The sequence below is a fragment of the Budorcas taxicolor genome, chromosome 14 (genome assembly GCF_023091745.1).
Source record: "Budorcas taxicolor isolate Tak-1 chromosome 14, Takin1.1, whole genome shotgun sequence".
Taxonomy (NCBI): Eukaryota; Metazoa; Chordata; class Mammalia; order Artiodactyla; family Bovidae; genus Budorcas; species Budorcas taxicolor.
In genome coordinates this window covers 56,582,694-56,604,191 of record NC_068923.1, presented here as the reverse complement: position 1 = coordinate 56,604,191, position 21,498 = coordinate 56,582,694, and the positions used below count along the sequence as shown (strand labels likewise).

At 39.1% G+C, this 21,498-nt stretch overlaps 1 protein-coding gene across 1 annotated transcript in view; it reads left to right on the top strand.

Moving 5' to 3' along the window:
* Nucleotides 1–17,275, top strand: part of TPD52 (tumor protein D52) — a 47,691-nt gene extending 30,416 nt beyond the window's left edge. The window contains exons 6-8 of the mRNA XM_052651449.1: nucleotides 8,951–8,992; nucleotides 10,495–10,543; nucleotides 14,514–17,275. Of these exons, the coding sequence (XP_052507409.1) occupies nucleotides 8,951–8,992; nucleotides 10,495–10,543; nucleotides 14,514–14,633 (211 nt within the window). The 3' untranslated portion in view covers nucleotides 14,634–17,275. The remainder of the gene's footprint in view (nucleotides 1–8,950; nucleotides 8,993–10,494; nucleotides 10,544–14,513) is intronic.
* The last annotated feature ends 4,223 nt before the right edge of the window (nucleotides 17,276–21,498 follow it).

Below are 21,498 nucleotides of genomic sequence, written 5' to 3'. Positions count from 1 at the left end.
TTCAACCCCTGGTTGGAGAACTAAAATCCCACATGCTGTGTTTTGTGGCCTTATTATTACTGTTTTTATTTATTTGGCTGCCTTGGGTTTTGGTTGCAGCCCTTGGTATCATCATTGTTTCATGCAGGCTCAGTTGTTGCGGCACTCAGGTTTTCATTGCTCTGGGGCATTATGGAATCTTAATCCCTTGAATGGGAATCAAACCCACATCCTCTGCATTGCAAGGTGGATTCTTAACCACTGTCCAGCAGGGAACTAAGATCCCGCATGCTGTGTGGCGTGGCCTCGAAAGAATGGAAGAGCCCTGTTCATACTTAATTATAAAACAACACTAGGTGTAATGTAAACAAAAATAATAAAACTATGTAAGTGCTGTTGAAGAAGGATTTCATCAGTTCATACCACCATTTTTTCTGTATACTTTGGAGAAGATTAAGCAAATGTACCTAAGTATGGCTCAGTATGTGCTGTCTTATTAATTCACTGGAAATAATATGAGTTGGGCGGCTCTTTTCTTGTTGCTTACACAGTCACTTTTTTTCATTTCATTAAAAAAATTCGATTAAGATCATACTTTGTCTAACATTTTCAGTCTAGTTATTAATGAATAATGTATTCTTTGTGTATCAATATATTATGTATCAGTGCAGGTCCTGGTTAAAGTTACGCTTCATATTACAACTTGGAAGTGGGAGATATAAGAGAGCTACATTTTGGAATTATTTCTTATAGGTTAAAAGTTGAGTAAAGTCCTTAGTCTTTGGCATCTGGTTTCAGGACCTAATAAACCTCAGATTCTTGATGTTTCATCTCAGAAAGAATCCAGTGAGAGACAAAGTGATAAATAAGAAGTAGGTTTATTTAGAGAGGAACACACTCCACAGACAGTGTGGGACATCACAGAGGGTGATGGAGAGGCTCTATACAGTCAGCAAAAACAAGACCAGGAGCAGACTGTGGCTCAGGTCATGGACTCCTTATTGCCAAATTCAGATTTAAATTGAACAAAGTAGGGAAAACCACTAGACCATTCAGGTATGACCTAAATCAAATCCCTGATGATTATACAGTGAAAGTGACAAACAGTTTCAAGGGATTAGATCTGATAGACACACTGCCTGAAGGACTATGGATGAAGGTTCATGACATTGTACAGGAGGCAGTGATCAAGACCACCTCTAAGAAAAAGAAATACAAAAAGGCAGAATGGTTGTCTGAGGAGGCCTTACAAATAGCTGAGAAAAGAAGAGAAGCTAAAGGCAAAGGAGAAAAGGAAAGATAAACCCATTTGAATGCAGAGTTCCAAAGAATTGCAAGGAGAGATAAGAAAACCTTCCTCGGTGATCAATGCAAAGAAATAAGAGGAAAATAATAGAATGGGAAAGATGAGAGATCTCTTCAAGAAAGTTCGAGATACCAAGGGAACATTTCATGCAAAGATGGGCACAATAAAGGACAGAAATGGTATGGACCTAACAGAAGCAAAAGATATTAAGATGAGGTGGCAAGAATACATGGAAGAACTGTACAAAAAAGATCTTCATGACCCAGATAACCATGATGGTGTGATCACTCACCTAGAGCCAGACATCCTGGAATGTGAATTCAAGTGGGCCTTAGGAAGCATCCCTACCAACAAAGCTAGTGGAGGTGATCAAATTTCAGTGGAGCTATTTCAAATCCTAAAAGATGATGCTGTGAAAGTGCTGCACTCAATATGCCAGCAAATTTGGAAAACTCATCAGTGGCACAGGCCTGGAAAAGGTCAGTTTTCATTCCAGTCTGTACATTTCATTCCATTCATGCCTTTCATTGCCAAAGAAAGGCAATGCCAAAGAATGCTCAAACTACCACACAATTGCACTCATCTCACATGCTAGCAAAGTCATACTCAAAATTCTCTAGCCAGGCTTCAACAGTATGTGAACCGTGAACTTCCAGATGTTCAAGCTTGAAAATGCAGAGGAACCAAAGATCAAATTGCCAACATCCGTTAGATCATTGAAAAAGCAAGAGCGTTCCAGAAAAACATCTACTTCTGCTTTATTGACTACACCAAAGCCTTTGACTGTGTGGATCACAACAAACTGTGGAAAATTCTGAAAGAGATGGGGCTACCAGACCACCTGACCTGCCTCCTAAGAAATCTGTATGCAAGTCCAGAAGCAACAGTTAGAACCGGACATGGAACAACAGACTGGTTCCAAATAGGGAAAGGAGTACATCAAGGCTGCATATTGTCACCCTGCTTTTTTAACTTATATGCCGAGTACATTATAAGAAATGCTGGACTGGATGTAGCACAAGCTGGAATCAAGATTGCCAGGAAAAATATCAATAACCTCAGACACAGATGATACCACCCTTATGGCAGAAAGTGAGGAAGAACTAAAGAGCCTCTTGATGAAAGTGAAAGAGGAGAGTGGAAAAGTTGGCTTAAAACTCAACATTCAGAAAACTAAGATCAAAGCATCCAGTCCAATCATTTCATGGCAAATAGATGGGAAAACAATGGAAACAGTGACGACATTTTTTTTTTTGCTCCCAAATCACTGCACATGGTGACTGCAGCCATGAAATTAAAAGACACTTGCTCCTTGGAAGAAAAGCTATGACCAACATAGACAGAATATGTAAAAGCAGAGACATTACTTTGCAGACAGAAGTCTGTCTAGTCAAAGCTATGGTTTTCCCAGTAGTCATGTATGGATGTAAGAGTAGGACCATAAAGAAAGCTGAACGCTGAAGAATTGATGCTTTTGAACTGTGGTGTTCCAGAAGACTCTTGAGAGTCCCTTGGCCTGCAAGGAGATCCAACCGGTCCATCCCAAAGGAGATCAGTCCTGAATATTCATTGGAAGGACTGATGCTGAAGCTGAAACTCCAGTCACTTGGCCACCTGATGCGAAGTGCCGACTCATTTGAAAAGACCCTGATGCTGGGAAAGATTGAAGGTGGGAGAAGGGGATGACAGAGGATGAGATGACTGGATGGCATCACCGACTTGATGGACATGAGTTTGAACAAGCTCTGGGAGTTGGTGATGGACAGGGAAGCCTGCCGTGCTGCAGTCCATGGTGTCACAAAGAGTCTGACAAGACTGAGTGCCTGAACTGAACTCAACTTTTCAGTTGAGTTAATTTCACTTTAAAAAATCATTTCTCGATCAAGGTGTCCTGATTGTGATCTGATTTATATATAATAGAAAACATATGAAAACATATAATAGGAATATATAAAACATATATAATAGAAAACATGTATAAAAAATCTACATCTTTTTAGGTGAGTGAGTCACAGAGGCAAATACTGACCACATGCCCCCAAGAACTGTACAAGAAGAGGAGTGTGGGCAGCAGGCGTGAGGGTTTCCTTCCGGGCAGCATGGCCTTTCCTCTCATGGAGGTGGATGCAGGGGCCCCTTTTTGCCAGTGCTTGCAGTAGTTGATAATCCTGTTGGCTACCCTTTGTTCCAAGTTCATGCTAAACCTGAAGACTTGTGGCGAGGATTTCAGTCTGATGGAATTGCGGGCATTTTGCTGACTTGCGTTGTTAGAGCCAGCAACAGTTTTGATTGTACTATTAATACGTTATCAGTTAATAAGTTAGCACTTGAGGTGTAGATATTGTCTACAAGGTGAGTAAGGAAGAGGAAGAGGAGGGGAGGGATGGGGAGAAGGAGAGAGAGGGAAAGAAAGGGAGAGAAGAAAGGAGGAAGAGAGAGAGTGACAGACACAACGAGAGATGTCTGTTTTTGACAACCTCACAACTGATGGTCCGCAGCAGGCCAGAGGAGCCCTCTGAGGACAGACATCTTGTCCCAGGTGGTGTGTTCACAGTCACTCCTCTGCTATTGGCTTGTTTTCTGCACATACATGGTAAACATGGACTCGTGCCTTTATTTTTGTTGAGAGAAACTTTAAAGGAGTGTTTTCATTTCACTTGGTGCAGGTGTTTAATTGATGTTCATGTTATTAAGAGCATGCTCTAACAATTCAGCAACCTCATTAGACAAATATTTCTGATATGTTCAGGAGGATTTCCCTCTCTCTTCAAAGGAACCTTCTCCTTTTGGCCTGTGAGTCTCTTCATGTAAACCTCTAATTTTTTAAAATTGGTTTGGGGTTCATTCAGGTTATTCCAGACAATTCCATTTTGCTGAAATTTTCTACCACTTAATAAGAAATGATCTCTTTTGTTATAATAGGGTACCTTTTGATTTGAACTTGTAAAGGTTTTTAAAAAAAATTTATTTGGCTGTGCCAGATGTTAGTTGTGGCATGTGGGGTCTAGTTCCCTGACCAGGTATTGAACCTGGGCCTTCTGCATTTGGAGTGTGGCATCTTAACCACTGGACCACCAGGGAAGTTCCAGAATTTGAAAAACTTTAATGCACTTTCCTATCTTTCATGCTCATACACCCTAATTTCAGTTGCTACAGTTATTTATTCATTCATTCTTTAATTCAGATGTATTTATAGAATGACAGCTTTGTGCCAGGCACTGTCCTGGACTGTAGGGTTTGAGTTACCAACCAAAATAAAAGCTGGGTGAAATTTGAAAGCTTTAAAGGATATAATCTTAGATAAGTATTAATGTTTATTTCAGTTAAAGTCGTAGGTACTTCCCTAGTGGTCCAGTGGGAAAGAATCTGCCTTGCAATGCAGGGTACACATGTTCAATTCATGGTCAGGGAACTAAGATCCCACATGCCATGGGTCAGTTAAGCCTGCATACCACAACTAGAGAGTCTGTGGGGTCCTACAAAAGATCCTGAATGATGCAAGGGAGATCCCATGTGTAATAACTAAGACTCAACACAGCCAAATACATAAATAAATAAAAATAAAGTCATCTGTAATAATAACATAATGGTAAACAGTTATAGTAGGTACTGTTAGCTTTTTGATTTTTCAGATGAGAAAAACTGAGCCACAGAGAGGTTAAGTGACTTCCCCATGGTCACACAGCCATCTGGCTGAAGGTCAGGACTTGAACCCAGGCACACAAGAGTTCAGGAGCCTGTGGTCCCCTCTGTCTTGTTCTATCTCCCCAGGGCAATGATAGCTTAAGACTTTGACCCTCCAGCCACTGTCTGGTAGTTACTTTGGCTCATCACCTGTGATCAAGAGATTATTTTGAGGGCGAAAGGGAATAATAATACATGAATGGCTCTTAAAAACATGCTTGGCACACAGTATGCTTTGAGACATGTTGACCAGCCTCTCTTCTTTCTCTGTCTGCCATTTGCTACATTCTTCCTTCTCCTTTTCCCTCTATTCCTCCCCCTTTAATATTATTGGGGATGAAAAGTTCAAACAACTGTGTAAGAAACAACAAAAATTTAAAAAGTCAATTCAGCTTTTTAAAAGAATAACTTCCAAAGAGTAAATATTAGATTATAAAATACTTAGTGTGTCTGAGTTAGAGTCAGGTTGTCCTCTTTGATTTCTTTTTCCTTTAGTGTTTTGAGGAATCCAGATTTACATTCTTGCTTTGATTGTAGGTTACTATCTTTGAGGGTTGAAATCCAGTTGGAAAAACTTGCAACAAAATTTGCTTTATAGATGCTAGCTAATCTTCCCAATATATTAACATCTATTAGAGACAGTTCTGGTCCAGGAGCAACATGGCTTTTTGCTTTTGAAGTTTCCCGTACTATATTTGAACATCAGTGAAATTGGAGGTGATATGTAAGTTGAAGCAAGTTGAAACTTTGTGTAACCTTGCATAGGGAAGCTAGAAATGCAAAGACAGCTGACCAATTATTAGATTACAGACTAGCCACCAATAAAATAGAATTTCATCTGAATATGGGTTGTAGAGATGTTCAGGTAGAGAAGCCCTTGTTGGACTTGAAATTAATATGCATTCCTTGTTCTTGCTGCTGTAATGGCTGCTTCAAAAATGGCAACACCTTGACTTTGTATTACTCTAACTGATTTCATTCTCTGTTCTTTTTAATCTTTTCTTATTATGAAAAGTAACACATACAGAAATTCAACTGTGTTTATCACAAAATGAACACCTTATTGTAATTACTTCCTTGCTTTTTGTAACACATTCACACTTACACATATTTAGTGAGTGCATCCTTCATGGTACTCAAATCTTTAAATTCTTTATCTGCCATAGCTGCTGATTGAGGTGCAATACCAGTAAGAGTGACTTTGTCATTATCCCATAAAGGACCCTAAAGTCCTCTACAGGAGATGCTGTACTGAATTCTCAAAGAGATCGTTTTTAACATTAAGTCATATCACAAACATCTTTGGCATCTGCTCAGCACTTAATAAGTTAAAAGGCTCCCAAATTATCATTTCTACTTTGGTTTTCTTGGAAGCGTATTGGTAGTACTTTTCTATGATAATGTTGTAAAAACAGAATATTTTTAAAAAGTGGTCTGTATTTGCAACATTACGGAGTCTTCTCCTAACTGTTTACCCTATTGGTCAGTTTGCCCTGTCCCCCTGATGTCCCCTCTCAATGATGCTCCACCGCCATCCTTCTCTTACCTAATCCCGGGAGGACCCCTTGATGAGTCATGCATAGCTCCCCACTGCTTTCCTGTTTTAATTCTTCATCCCCTGAAAATTCTAGGTTACATTTACAATTCAGTTTTTCAACTTTTATGATCAGGACTTGTTTCTTATGGAGTATAATCCTGAATTGACTTGTGCCCTGGATGTTGACTACATAGTCAACTTGATGCATCTAGAATTAATACGCTTTTATGATTTTTCTCCTCACTCTGCCTTTGCCCTAGTTCCTTTAAACTAACTTGTCTCCTGGTTTAAAGGGGCACAGAACACACCAGATGGCCACTGGAGGAAATGATCTTTTATGTAGATGCTTAGGGACAATGACCAGAATTAACTGTCCATTTCTGAATTTGTACTTACTTTATCCACCCATTTTCTCATTTTGTTGATACTATGGAATTCACTGTGTGAGTCCTGTGGACAAACAACTTATCACTGGCTTAGCTATTATGTACTTTCTTTTGCCATAATTTGATAATTTCTGCCAAAATGTTCTCGTGAAGAATCTTTTGGTTAAGAAGGATAGAAAACTGTGACTTTGCTCACCTAAAATGGAAAGGCATTGCGCAGAATGAAAGTTGTTTTGTAATTCAAGACAAGGAAAGGAAGCAAGCTCAGCCCCATCCAGACTAGTCCTGCAGATTGGAAAGCTGTTAGAAGTCAAGGTAGCTTCTAGAGCCCAAAGAAACGAAGAAACTCCTTTCTCTCCCACTTGAACCCTCTTTTCTTCATGGTCCTCTCTCCTTCCTTTCCTCTTCCTCTCTGCTCATATGCAAATCTTTCTTTGGGAATTGGCTTTCTCTGTATTCTTATAACTTTTACCTGTTCCCCCAAAATATCTTCCTCAACATTAACGCCTCCATGAGTTTTTAGCTCAAGTGCCTACCACTAGCTGATTAGCGCCTTAGTGTTTTAATTACACAATCCCAGGATAAGAATCTTAATTGTATCAAATAGTTTTGTTTTTCTTTTCATTCAGTCTAAACAATTTGTTGATTACCAGAAGATTAACTTTGGTGGGTGGAACTCTACTGACGGTAGAAGGTGGCTTTGGCAAGGTGGCTGTGGCAGTAGAGGCAGCTTCATGTCAGGTCGATTTCTCTCTCTCCCTCCATTCTTGTTTCGTCCTAACAAAGATTTGGGATGATAGACTAATTACAGCTCACACAGACAGGATTTCTCAGTTCCTATCTCAGTGTAGCAAGGATTCAAAATGACCGACTGGTTACAGCTCAGTTACAGTTCTTTTATTAAACAGAGGGGATAGTACATTCCCAAGACGTGGGAGCAGGCTGACCCCAAAGGAGTGGCAGTGATCGCTCTCTGCTTCCATTTTTATACTCCCCGTCTCCTCCTCTTGGTTCTGCGCTGTGCAGAATAGGGCTTGTACCCACCACCAGTCAGGAAAGGGAATGCAAATAGGCGTATGCTCAAGGGTGATTGGAGAAGGCAATGGCAACCCGCTCCAGTACTCTTGCTTGGAGAATCCCATACAGTCCATGGGGTTGCTAAGAGTTGGACACGACTGAGTGACTTCACTTTCATGCATTGGAGAAGGAAATGGCAACCCACTCCAGTATTCTTGCCTGGAGAATCCCAGGGACAGAGGAGCCTGTTGGGCTGCTGTCTATGGGGTCGCACAGAGTCGGACACAACTGACGCAACTTAACAGCAGCTGCAGCAGCAGCAAGGGTGATTGACAACTGCAAGTTGTATAATGACAGGGGGCCAAATCATTTGAATGGCCTATAAGGACATTTAGTTTAATTAAGAGCGAGTACAGGTTTCTTACTAGAAAACTGACTACTGCTACTAAGAAGTGATGTCATTTTAAAGTCACTTGAAGTTGTCAAATAGTACTCTGAAACCTTTCTGTTCTGGTACCAAATGTGTGGGAGAATGATAGCTGCAGGAACTCTTCAGTGGTCTTGCTTGTGTGTGTGTGTGTGTGTGTGTGTGTGTGTGTGTGTGTGTGTGTGTATGTGTGTGTGTGTGTACGTATCTGTATGTGTGTGCTTCATCTTTTGAGGGGAGGTGGTGAACACTGGATTAGGAGTTCAAAGACCTAAGTTCCATTTATGATTCTGCTGTGACCTATAAATTATTAACTCTTGAGCCTTGATGCCAGATGCCTTACAGGTACTGGTGAAAGCACTCGACAGTTTTCAAAGTGCTATAAAAATGCCAAGTTGATTTATTAGCTGAATTATGAACTACTGGAATCAAATTGGCTCATGAATAAAAGTTATGTTGTGCTAACTTTGATCCCCTCCACCTCAAAAAGCAAGTAATTTTTTATGGTGCCAGAAGAACAAGATTCTAGAAAACTAAATTTTGTTTGCTTTTTATAATATCTAATCGTCACTTTACTAACTCCATTTCTGTCTCTTTTTAATGCTGCCTCTTAGCATACGCTCCATTCAACACTCAATTAGCATGCCTGCTATGAGGTAAAGTATATTTTCACAAAATGTAGTTGGTCTGATGCTTTCTTACTTTTTATCCAGATGTTTCTCTTGAACTGTTCCAAAGTAGGAACTAGAAGTCTGCTCTAAACAAGCTGTGAAAACTGTTACTAGCTTTCATTTGGTCCTCCCAGTGTTATTAGGCTGGTGTAAGAAATCCATTAAATGTTTGTGATTTTAAAAAGGAATGATTATTTCTACTTTATTTTGCAAACCTATTAAATTGTTTCATTCTGGAATCTGTTTAATTAAAAAAAAAATTGAACACTGCTCATCTGATCAACCTTTTCTTTTCATGGATGTAGGTGGCCCACCTCCTCTGTTCACATTAGCTTTAGTTACAGTCTCCCTTTTTCTCATCCTCCCCATTTCTACTTCCTTCATCCCACTGTGACATCTGGAACCAACTGGGATCTCATTCTAGTGTCCTCTTTCATCAATAAGCACTTGCAAGTGGCACCTTTTACTACCTCACCTGACCTCTCTATAGAGGCAGAGAATTTTTCAACAATGTACGCTTGACTTGAACTTTAGTGTACATCGGAACTACCTGGAAGGCTTGTTAAAAGTCCCTGCCTGGTGGGCCCATGTCGACTTTCTGATTCTGTAAGCCTGGGGTGGGACCTGAAAATCTGCTTTGCTAACAACTTCCTAAGGGCTACTGATACAGCTGGTCTGGGGATCACCCTTTGGGACCGACTGCCTGTCACGATGGTGGGAAGGGGGAAGCCCATTTTTCCTTCTTCTATTTCATCATGGTAGCAGGAAGGATGTTGGAGGTCAGGTGGATGGTATAAAAGCTTTGGAAACCCAGGTGAAAGCGACACATAGGCACTGTGATCCTCCCCAACTAATGTGGATGAATGTGAAGGCACGGGAAAGGCTTCCTGTGGGCTTGGAGAGCCTCTGTTAGTTGGGGCAGCTTTGTGGAGTGGCCAAATGGTTTCCTGCCCCTCCCTTCCTTTTGGTCTCTGTTTCTCCTGGGAATCAGGATCCCTGGTGTGGAACCTCCTCTGGTTTGCTTGTCCTGCTGAGCTGATGTGGCTTTAGGTAGTAATCTTGCCAGGCAACATATGAATTTAAACATTAGTTCTAGACTGTAGCACTTTAACCAAAGTCAGACTGAGCTAACAGTAGCTTTTTCTTATACGGTGACAAGTTGGTTGAGGAAATGATAGACTCAATGTTGTACCTGACTTTGTTCCCTCTTCTCACACATGTATTTTATCTGTATGTCTAACACTGGCTCAGTTCAAATAATTAAAAAGATTGTTGTAGAAATCTTAGAACAGAAGTTGATCATCTCACATAAGAAGACACCATTTGTATGCATGCCTATGGTACAGGTGTTACATATGGTTTCTATGTTCTTTTGCTGATTGAGAATAATGGCCAAGGGGAATACAGTCAACTAATGTTTTCTGAATTGTTGAAATTTTTGTTCCGTGTGTGTAATTTTATTATTTGTTTCTCTTGTCTCTCCATAGAAACTCCCCAACTTTCAAATCATTTGAAGAAAAGGTCGAAAACTTAAAGGCAAGTAAAGAACAGGGTCTTTCTGTTATCTTGTTGGGTGCCTGAACTTTCTTTGTTGTGGGTAGATTATTCAAATTAGGATTTCCTTTCAAAAATATTTGAAGAACTTTAATAACTTTAATATTTACCTTATTAATGGGTATTTAAGATGATATATTAGAGAAGGCAATGGCAACCCACTCCAGTATTCTTGCCTGGAGAATCCCATGGACAGAGGACCCTGGCAGGCTACAGTCCATGGGGTCGCAAGAGTTGGATATGACTTAGCGACTAAACCAACCAAGGTGTTACATACTCTTAATAAAATTTTTTGAGTATATATTGTAGTATGACAGCATGAGTGCTGAAAAGAAACGTATAATTTTTAAAAGTAGTACTTCAGAAGTTTGTGCTGCTTTTTGTATTATTCACTTCAAATACTTTTGTAATTGGACAAAATGTAATACAAATCTCATTGTTGAAAATTAAAAACAATATAGAAAAGCACAAAAAATAAAACATAGAATTATGGTCCTACAACCGAAGGACAGTGATATGTTGTAGGACTATACTATTACACTTAAAAAAAAAAATTAACAGGGACTTCCCTGGTGGTCCAGTGGTTAAGAATCTGCTTTGCAATGCAGTGGACGTAGATTAGATCCCTGGTTGGGAAACTAAGATCCCACATGCTGTAGAGCAACTAAGCCCAAGAATTGCAATTAGGGAGTCTGTGCACCACAGTGAAAGGTCCTGCATGACACAAGGAAGATCTTGTATGCTGCAACTAAGACCTGATGCAGCCAAATACATATTTTTTTAAAAAAGAATTAACCATAAGTCATAAACATTTTTCTGTATCATTAAATATTCTTTAATATTATGTTTAACGGCTGCTTGCATAGCCTTATATTGGATATTGTTTGTTCAGTCCTTAATTATTGGATATTTTTATTATGATGATGCCATGGTGATCATTGATGATTCACTTTTATTTTTTGATTGCTTTGATTTTGGTGAAGGTGGACATTTGCCCATAATAATCAACTTTATGAATTTGTAAATTGCGTTATCTTCAAGATTATATTCGAAACTATAATATCATCAAGGATCACAAGTGATGAAAAATGATGTTTTGTTCCCATCCCCTGTCCAACCTTCTCCACAGAGTTTGTACAAAGCCCATATTCATTTTTTTCCAAAACTAATTCTGGTAATTATGGTGGATATGTTTAAAATAAAATATCTTAAGTAATAAACTTAAAAACAAATTAAAACTAGTAACTCAAGTATTAAGATAAAACTGATATCTTAAGTGTTTCATCTATATCAGCTTTAAAATAATCATATTTTATCTTTCAGAATTGTAATTGAGTCACTTCTTTTTAAATATCGCTTTTTAAAATTACACAATCAGGGTATGCTAATAGAAAGAAAACCAAACACTGTATCACAAGCTGGATCTTTTTTTCTTGCATATAAACACTACTCCCACCTTTTCTCTTTCTACATAAATTTGTGTTTTTCAAAAATGAATCACGCTGTACACACAGCCCTGCAACTTGTTCATTTAATGCCCCCAGCATGCATGCTCTAATGAATCTGCAAATGCAGGCCCCTGTTGTTTTTGCTCACTGATGCTTTTCAGTGGCCTGGAAGAGTCCTTGACACACTGCAGCTACTTAATACATATTTGATGAGCAAAAAAATACATCACGGTCATTCTTCTAGGTCAGTACCAGAGACCTGCTTTATTCTTGTTAATTTCTGCTTAGGTATTTGAAAACAAACTGTGCATTCTAAGAGGTCAAGGTTTTACTCTAATTCAGTTCTCAAAATTTTAGGAATATCATAGTCTCTCCTTGAAATCTACCCTGAGTATTAGTTTTTGAAATGACTAGCTAGAAAACCAGGCAGCCTCTGTTCTTTTAACAATGAAGAGGAGGAGAAACTTCCAGGTCATTACTATGTACTTTCCTCCTGAGTATATTCAGACTCTATAAAATCATTTTTGAAATATGACTAGGCACCATTCAAATTTCAAAAAATGTAGTTTTTAAAAGGATATAATGTATTAGACAAATATCACAAAGGAAGCTGTAAAATATAGTTGTATGCTTAGGATATAGTTTTTGCTAACTTACATTGGTATTCAATTAAACATGGGGTCTACTTGTACTTTCATTTAGGTTTTGGATTGAGTCATTAACTGTGATTCTTGAGCATTTGCTGTGTACCAGGAGATGAGTATTGGGCATTGGGAATACCACAGTGAGCAAGAGTGACACAAATGCTTTCTGAAGATGCTGAGACAATTAAATGGCCAATGAAAATAAAGGGAGGGTAAGGGCTTCCCAAATGGCTTAGTGGTAAAGAATCCACTTGCAATGCAGGAGAGGCAGGAGACGCGATTTCGATCCCCAAGTTGGAAAGATGCCATGGAGAAAGAAATGGCAACCCACTCCAGTATTCTTGCCTAGAAAATCCCATGGACAGAGGAGCCTGGCGGGCTACAGTTCATGGGGTCACAAAAGAGTTTGAAATGACTTAGTGACTAAGCAACAACTAAGCACTAGGACAGTGGAGGTCAAGGGTGCAGTGAGCATCAGCAGTGGGAATCTTTGTCACCCTTGGCAGGAGGGAAGGACAGAGAGACTTCTCTGAAGATGCAGTAATGTAAAGGGAGGCCTTCAGGTTGAAAGGAATGTTTGAAGCTTTGGGGACCCTTAGAGGAACTTTACTGACCTACCTGTGGCTCAGACGGTAAAGTGTCTGTCTGCCTGCAGTGCGGGAGACCCGGGTTTGATCCCTGGGTTGGGAAGATCTCCTGGAGAAGGAAATGGCAACCCACTCCAGTACTCTTGCCTGGAAAATTCCATGGACTGAGGAGCCTGGTAGGCTACAGTCCATGGAGTCGCAAAGAGTTGGACATGACTGAGCAACTTCACTTTCACGGTGCTATAGGTTATAGAGCAAGAGACAGAACTAGAGAGATAGATGGACCACGTTAAAGAAAAAGTGGGAAGCCACTGAAAGATTTTAAACAATCTGAGTCATGCGTTCTTCTATGCATTTTAGAAAGATCACTGTTGGCCCTGCAGATCTAATGGGAGAGAGACTAGAGAAGGAGACAAGGTGGGAGGAAGGTGTTGTGATCAGGCCAAAGATGATGGCGTATGAGTCGAGCTAGTGCCAGTGGGACAGAGTCGAAAGATATTTAGAAGTGACAGACAAAAAGTTAGTGATCGACTGGATGGGGAACAAGATGGGGAAGGACCAAGGATAGCAAAGCAGTCTGACTGGGAGGTGCTACTGCCATTCACAGCCTTGGAGTAGGAAGGGACCAGTGGTGGGGAGGAGTTATTTTAGACCTATAAATTGCAAGAGGTCTTCTTAACATTTTCTTAAATTAAGGAATATTATAATAAATTTAATAACCATATGGTGGATACAAGTCATGCAAAATTTTCAGACAATTCCAAGATTTTGGATGGGAGGCCAAAAAGAATGAGAGAGCAAATTTCAACTAGATTCCAACTGTTAAAGAGTCTGCGGCCAGTCGTGACTGAGCTAAGAGCATCATGCTGTGTCTGGGAAACATACATGTGTTTCTTTTCTTTGTTTTACTCAATATTTCACAGAATTTTATCTAGATAGAGAATTCAGTAGATTCTTTAGCATAACAGGCCTTATAAAATTCTATAAATTTTATAAAGATAAATTTCCCTGTGAAGAACAATAAGCAGATAGGGGGGAAAAATAAAGGGGTAGAATTTACCAATTTGAATATTTTCAGCATGGAAACTGCCTAAGTTTTTCTATGAAACTGCATGGAACATGGCAACAGTACTAAATTCTGTACAAATATAAGAATCACTGAGCTCTTGGGCTCCTGGTTTATTTTTTTTTCTAAGTAAGATTTGAGTTACTTTATGCAGAGTCAGCAAAGTTTGTGTTTCATAACGTCTCTTCCTTTTTGAACTTTTCAAAGTCTAAAGTCGGGGGAAACAAGCCTGCTGGTGGTGATTTCGGAGAAGTCTTGAATTCAACTGCAAGCGCTAGTGCCACCACCACGGAGCCTCTTCCAGAGCAGACACAGGAGAGCCTGTGAGCCCCCCACCTTTGTTCTGCTACTCACTGCCAGATGCTGCAAGCGAGATCCAAGCACATCTTGTCAACATTCATTGCCATGAACTTCCACCAGATGTGCTTTTGTTGAGCTTTACATATTCCTTTGACCAAATAGCTTGTGGGTTGAACAATGTAAAAGTATCTTCACTTCTATTCCTGGGAAACACTCTTTAATGTGCATTTCAGCCCCTTTATTTAGGAAATATCACAATGAAAACACATCTAGTACCTGGGGATCCTCACTGGAATGATATGAGACGCTGTGGGTTATCATAATTGCTTACACAGTTGCTCTGGGTGTGGGCTACCAGTTTGATCTTTTTCTTTGATACAGGTTTCTGTTTTTCCTCTTTGAATCTCTGTATATTTGATTCCTAGATTAGACTGTTCTTTAAAATGCTCTGCATCCTGCTTATTAAAAAAGTTTTGGCGATATGTTCTTTACCTCCGAGGGAAGAACTACCAGCTACACAAAATACTTTTGAATATTGTTTGGGGATAAAGTATCTTATATCTTGGGTATCTGAAGATACCAGACTAAATAAATCTGCTCTATATTCAGTTTCTTATAGTTTTGTAAGTGACATTATGTACAGTAATTTCAAATCCTAGGTGAACTGAGAGTGGAGCCCTCTGTTTATCACTATCTGTGACAGTAACCATTTCAGTGTCATGGTTATTATGCCACTTATAGCTACTTATTTTTCACCAGATTAAAATTTTAGTTTTGGAGGAAATTATAAGGTAACATTCTAAATCAAGCATATTGTATTATCAATACATTGAAATTTGAACATTGTCCTCAAACATTCAGTTCCAAAGCCTGAAAGTTTTTTTAGATCTAGGTAGCTGAAAAGTGCTAAAATCATTCGCATTAGGGGAAACACTGTCTTAATTCATTTAGCAGCATTTAAAATAAGCACACCAAGTTATATGACTAATATAACTTGAAAAAATTTTTATACTAAGGGGTTGGTAATAACTCCTGAGGATTTCACGCATTAATAAAAATCAACTCATCATTTTCTACTTACTTGTTTTCAGTTTGTTAGAAATTACAAAATGATACTGTAGGCATTGCCCCCTGTTTTGAAAACAGAGTGTCAGGGCTGAATGAACCAAAGCCTCTAGAAGTGTCTGCATGGAGGCCAAGGTACTCTCATTAACTCTAGTAGTTACTTACCCATCACCACTATCTTTTCCTTATGCTGTGTATGGTTATGGCCTACAACGTTGTATTTGTTATTTATCAAGTTGTGATTGTTTTATTGTTGTTTATGCCAAATGTTAATTGCCAAGTTTGGAGTGACCTAAAGCATTTTTTAAAAGCATGACTAGATTTACTTGGGGATAAATTATCTTATGAAAACCAAATCTGAAAAGCTACAAGTGTTGATTGTTATGAAGTAACATGCTGCCCTTTTTGATTGCTGGAGCTTTTGTGAGCACTAAAGATGCAATTGAAACTATGCTCTATTACATGTGAAAAGCTTAATAAATTCTGTGTATCAGTAGCACAGGTCTCAATATTTATTATGAGACCAATGGTCTGGAAACAGCTTGTTGTATTACATAATCAACTGATACCCAGGCTTTTAAAAAAAAGCAATTTTTTACCATCTGCTTTGTATCATTGCTTTATGGTATCATACTACCATAAATTATTTACTTGAAAAGGCTTTAAGACAAAGGTTGTTGAAGCATTGTCCCAGAGGAATCCATGTGTATACATTTGTCTTTTTAAAGAGATACTATGGGTACTCAATAAGGCTGGTAAGTAATTTTTTCAACCAGTTAGTCTTTCAGTTGCTTTTATCACATCTTTCATCACACTGATTCTTGGATGTCCTGCCCTGTTCCTGTCTTTTTAATAAGGCAAAAATGGAGAAGATAGCGGTTTCTTTAAACAAAATATCCTCAAATCTCTTTATTTTATGGGAGAAATGATAGAGATAGGGTTGGAAGGTGGGATGGGTGTACGTTGGTACTGGTGATGGTCATAAAAGAAGAAAATGGAGAAACACTTTTATAGACATCTACCTAAACTTAATTTAGAAATGATTTAATCTATGGCAAAGCACTCTGCCTCTAAAGAAGCAACAAAAAAGCAGAGGGAGGACAAATGTAGAAAAATACACATCAACCTAGAAATCTTATTTCAAGTAGTCTCTGTGGAAGATCCAATATTACAGATTCACAGATACTTAAGCAATTTAGAACACAGTAATTACTAAGAACACCAGAGAGGGATCCTGGTTATTCTACTGTGTTTCCTGTTTGACACTAGAAGAACATAGCAACAAGAGTGAGAGAGAGCTCAGATGCTTAAGGATTCAAGAAGTGTGACAGAAGAAAACAATTCCTAAAATTATCCCCTTCTTACAAAGGAATGTCCTTAATTTATGGAGCTTGTGGGAAATAAAGCAAGAATGCTTACACCTATGAAGCCAAAGTAATCCAAGGAAGAGAGTAGAAACCAATGGATTATTTTAGTAGTAATTCAAACTACTTAAATAGAGGGGGAAAAAAGTGTTGAATTTGGACTATTTCTGGATCTGTTAATGATATACTACTGTTTATTTTTTTTTCTGTATAGTATTTGAAAACAATAAAAATTCTATAATTTGGGCATGAGTTCTTTTGTACGTATTACCTATCTGCTGAGGAAAGGGGTAAATCCATTAATTACACAACTTCTCTCCAGACCTGTCATATCCTGGGTATAGAAAGAATCAGGAGTAGCTGTATGGAATCAACTTATCAAACAAAAAATCTACATGCTGACTACACAAAGACATTTGTAAGTGACTTTGCTCAGTTTGTGCCAGAGATGCTGCATAAGGCCCTATGTAAGGATTGCATGTTTCTTTATATTAAGACCCAGATGACAAAACAGATTTTTACCCATAATGGAGAGACACTGGGCCATTAATTAGTGAATTGTCCCATTGTAATTGGATTAATTATAGAGACTATTTAGTTTTCAGTTACTAAGAAAGCATTATCACTTTTAAGTAAACCTACAAACCATAGATTTTAGTTTCCATGTTCTGATTCTAAAATAAAAATGAACCAAAAGGAGCCAAAAGAACTCACACGCCTATCACCTGCCAGGACTTCATACTTAAATGCTGCTTGGCCACTTTCACTGTTAACACTTTCCATCCCAACATGCTTGAATTTTTTCCCCTTGGTTTCTGGAATTAATTATTTTCTCATTTTCCTGTTTGACTATTCTCTGGCATTCTCGTCTTCCAAATCCTTAAATGTTATGGCCCATCTCTGGTCATCTTCTACACAATCTCCTTAATGATAGCATTCCTCTCTATGGTTGAAAGGACTTATCTTTACAGTTATACTCATCTGTATTTCCAGTGTATCACTAGCCCTTTTTTCCAGATTTCTTGGATGTTTGAAAGGCATAAACTTCTAAATCACCTTCTGATCACTTTTATCTAGCCACTAACGGCCACTATTTGAGCTTTCAGTAGGTGATGGGCATTTCACACCCACTTCAATTCCTCACTCAAGGCTGTCGTGCTGTCATGATTTTATAGATGAGATTACAGCTAGCAGACAAAGAGCCAGAACTTGAATTATATTTTATTCACTTGCCATCTGCCATTACTATTTTTACAAAGCATACTAACAATTTGCAAGCTACATGGGAAAAAGGCAGCTTTTATTTTTAATAAATCAAGAAGGAAGGTGTGGTTCAAGGAATTGGAGCAGGATCAGAAGGGGCCATGATGTTAAAATACTGCCATTAGGGTCGATGTTACTATTGGCACTAATATAGGGAAGGACAGTATCATATCTGATGCTTCTGTTGCTCTGCCAAAGGCAGAGAACTAGGCATGCTTGAAGTTAGTTGATACAGACTTACCCATTAAAAACATCAGACTATGTCCCCAAATGCATTATCAAAACAAAGGAATGTATCATCTGGCTAAGATAGGACATAAATATAATACAGCCATTGATTTTTTGAGCTGGGATATTAGCGATCCCATTTGCTCTGTAGATGCTGATTAAGTTTACAGAGCACTTCCTTAAACTTTAGTTAGAGACTAATAACTTGGTTGTATGTGAGGAAACCAAATCAGCAACAAAAAAAATTGCTCGCCTGCGATCAGGATTGGAGGTTGAATTAGAACTAAGAGCACTGGCCAAAGCTCTTCACTACACTTTTTTTTTTCCCCGGAAGGGAAACAGAAGTAGCAATAGCCTTAGAAAGTAATGCAAAAATGTTTTAGGCAAGACTTCATCAAGAGGCGAGGGAAATAAACAGTTTATGGACCAAAGGAGAGAACTCACCTAGAGCAGAATTTACTTTAAGCTCTCTACTGAATTTAAGGCTTGCCATACAGGTGGCTAGTAATAATGTCATGTGGGATGCATACAATTACGCACTATTCTAAGGTTAGTTCCTTAGTATCTCTAATTTTCTTGAGGTCTCTAGTCTTCCCCATTCAGTTGTTTTCCTCTATTTCTTTGCATTGATCACTGAGGAAGGCTTTCTTACCTCTCCTTACTGTTCGTTGGAACTCTGCATTCAGATGAGTATATCTTTCCTTTTCTCCTTTGCCTTTCACTTCTCGTCTTTTCTCAGCTATTTGTAAGGCCTCCTCAGATAACCATTTTGCCTTTTTGCATTTTTTTCTTGGGGATGATCTTGATCCCTGTCTCCTGTACAATGTCACGAACTGCCATCCATAGTTCTTCAGGCACTCTTATCAGATCGAATCCCTAAACTCTATTTGTCACTTCCACTGTATAATCGTAAGAGATTTGATTCAGGTCATACCTGAAGAGCCTAGTGATTTTACCTATTTTCTTCAATTTAAGTCTGAATTTGGCAATAAGAAGTTCATAATATGAGCCACAGTCAGCTCCCGGTCTTGTTTTTGCTGACTATATAGAGCTTCTTTTTCAGCTACAAAGAACAGACTCAATGTGATTTTGGTATTGACTATCTGGTGATGTCCATGTGTAAAGTCATCTCTTTTGTTGTTGAAAAGGGTGTTTGCTATGATCAGCATGTTCTCTTGGCAAAACTCATTAGGCTTTGCCCTGCTTCATTTGGTACTCCAAGGCCAAACCTGCCTATTACTCCAGGTATTTCTTGACTTCCTACTTTTGCATTCCAGTCCCCTGTGATGAAAGTTCAGTTCAGTACAGTTGCTCAGTCGTGTCCAACTCTTTGCAACCCCATGAACCACAGCACACCAGGCCTCCCTGTCCATCACCAACTTCCAGAGTTTACCCAAACTCACGTCCATTGAGTCAATGATGCCATCCAACTATCTCATCCTCTGTTGTCCCCTTCTCCTCCCACCTTCAATCTTTCCCAGCATCAGGGTCAGTTCTTCACATCAGGTGGCCAAAGTATTGGAGTTTCAGTTTCAACATCAGTCCTTCCAATGAACACTCAGGACTGCTCTCCTTTAGGATAGACTGGTTGGATCTCCTTGCAGTCCAAAGGACTCTCAAGAGTCTGTCCCAACACCACAGTTCAAAAGCATCAATTCTTTGGTGCTCAGCTTTCTTTATAGTCTAACTCTCACATCCATACCTGACTACTAGAAAAACCACAGCCCTGGTTAGATGGATCTTTGTTGACAAAGTAATGTCTCTGCTTTTTAGTATGCTGCCAAGGTTGATCACAGCTTTTCTTCCAAGGAGTAAGTGTCTTTTTATTTCATGGCTGCAGTTACCATCTGCAGTGATTTTGGAGGCCAAAAAAATAAAGTCAGCCACCGTTTCCCCATCTATTTGCCATGAAGTAATGAGACCGGATGCCATAATCTTAGTTTTCTGAATGTTGAGCTTTAAGCCAACTTTTTCACGCTCCTCTTTCACTTTCATCAAGAGGCTCTTTAGTTCTTCTTTACTTTCTGTCATAAGGGTGGTGTCATCTGCATATCTGAGGTTATTGATATTTCTCCTGGCAATCTTGATTCCAGCTTGTGCTTCATCCAGCCCAGTGTTTCTCATGATGTACTCTGCATAGAAGTTAAATAAGCAGGGTGACAATATGCAGCCTTGACGTACTCCTTTTCCTGTTTGGAACCAGTCTGTTGTTCCATGTCCAGTTCTAACTGTTGCTTCCTGACCTGCATACAGATTTCTCAAGAGGCAGGTTAGGTGCTCTGGTATTCCCATCTCTTTCAGAATTTTCCACAGTTTATTGTGATCCACACAGTCAAAAGCTATGGCACAGTCAATAAAGCAGAAAGATGTTTTTCTGGAACTCTTGCTTTTTCGATGATCCAGCGGATGTTGGCAATTTGATCTCTGGTTCCTCTGCCTTTTCTAAAACCAGCTTGAACATCTGGAAGTTCACAGTTCATGTATTGCTGAAGCCTGGCTTGGAGAATTTTGAACATTAATTTACTAGCATGTGACACGAGGGCAACTGTGTGGTAGTTTGAGCATTCTTTGGCATTGCCTATGATGAAAAGGACATCTTTTTTAGATGTTAGTTCTAGGAGGTCTTGTAGATTTTCATAGAACCATTCAACTTCAGCTTCTTGAGTTTGAGTAAGGTCTGGGAGATGGTGATGGACAGGGCAGCCTGGTGTGCCACAGTCCATTGGGTCATAAAGTCAGACTCGACTAAGCAACTGAACAACAAAGGTTAATCCACTTGTGTTCTTTCTACTGTCTACACAATTGAGGAGAATATCAGAGTTTTAAAATCCAGTCAAAAGCATTATTGGGAATTCTCTGGTGGGTCCACTGGCTGGGATTCTGAGCTTTCACTGTCCAGTTCAGGGTTCAGTCCCTGGTCAGGGAAATAAGCTCCCTACAAGATGCCTGGCCTGGCCAAAAACAAAAGTCTC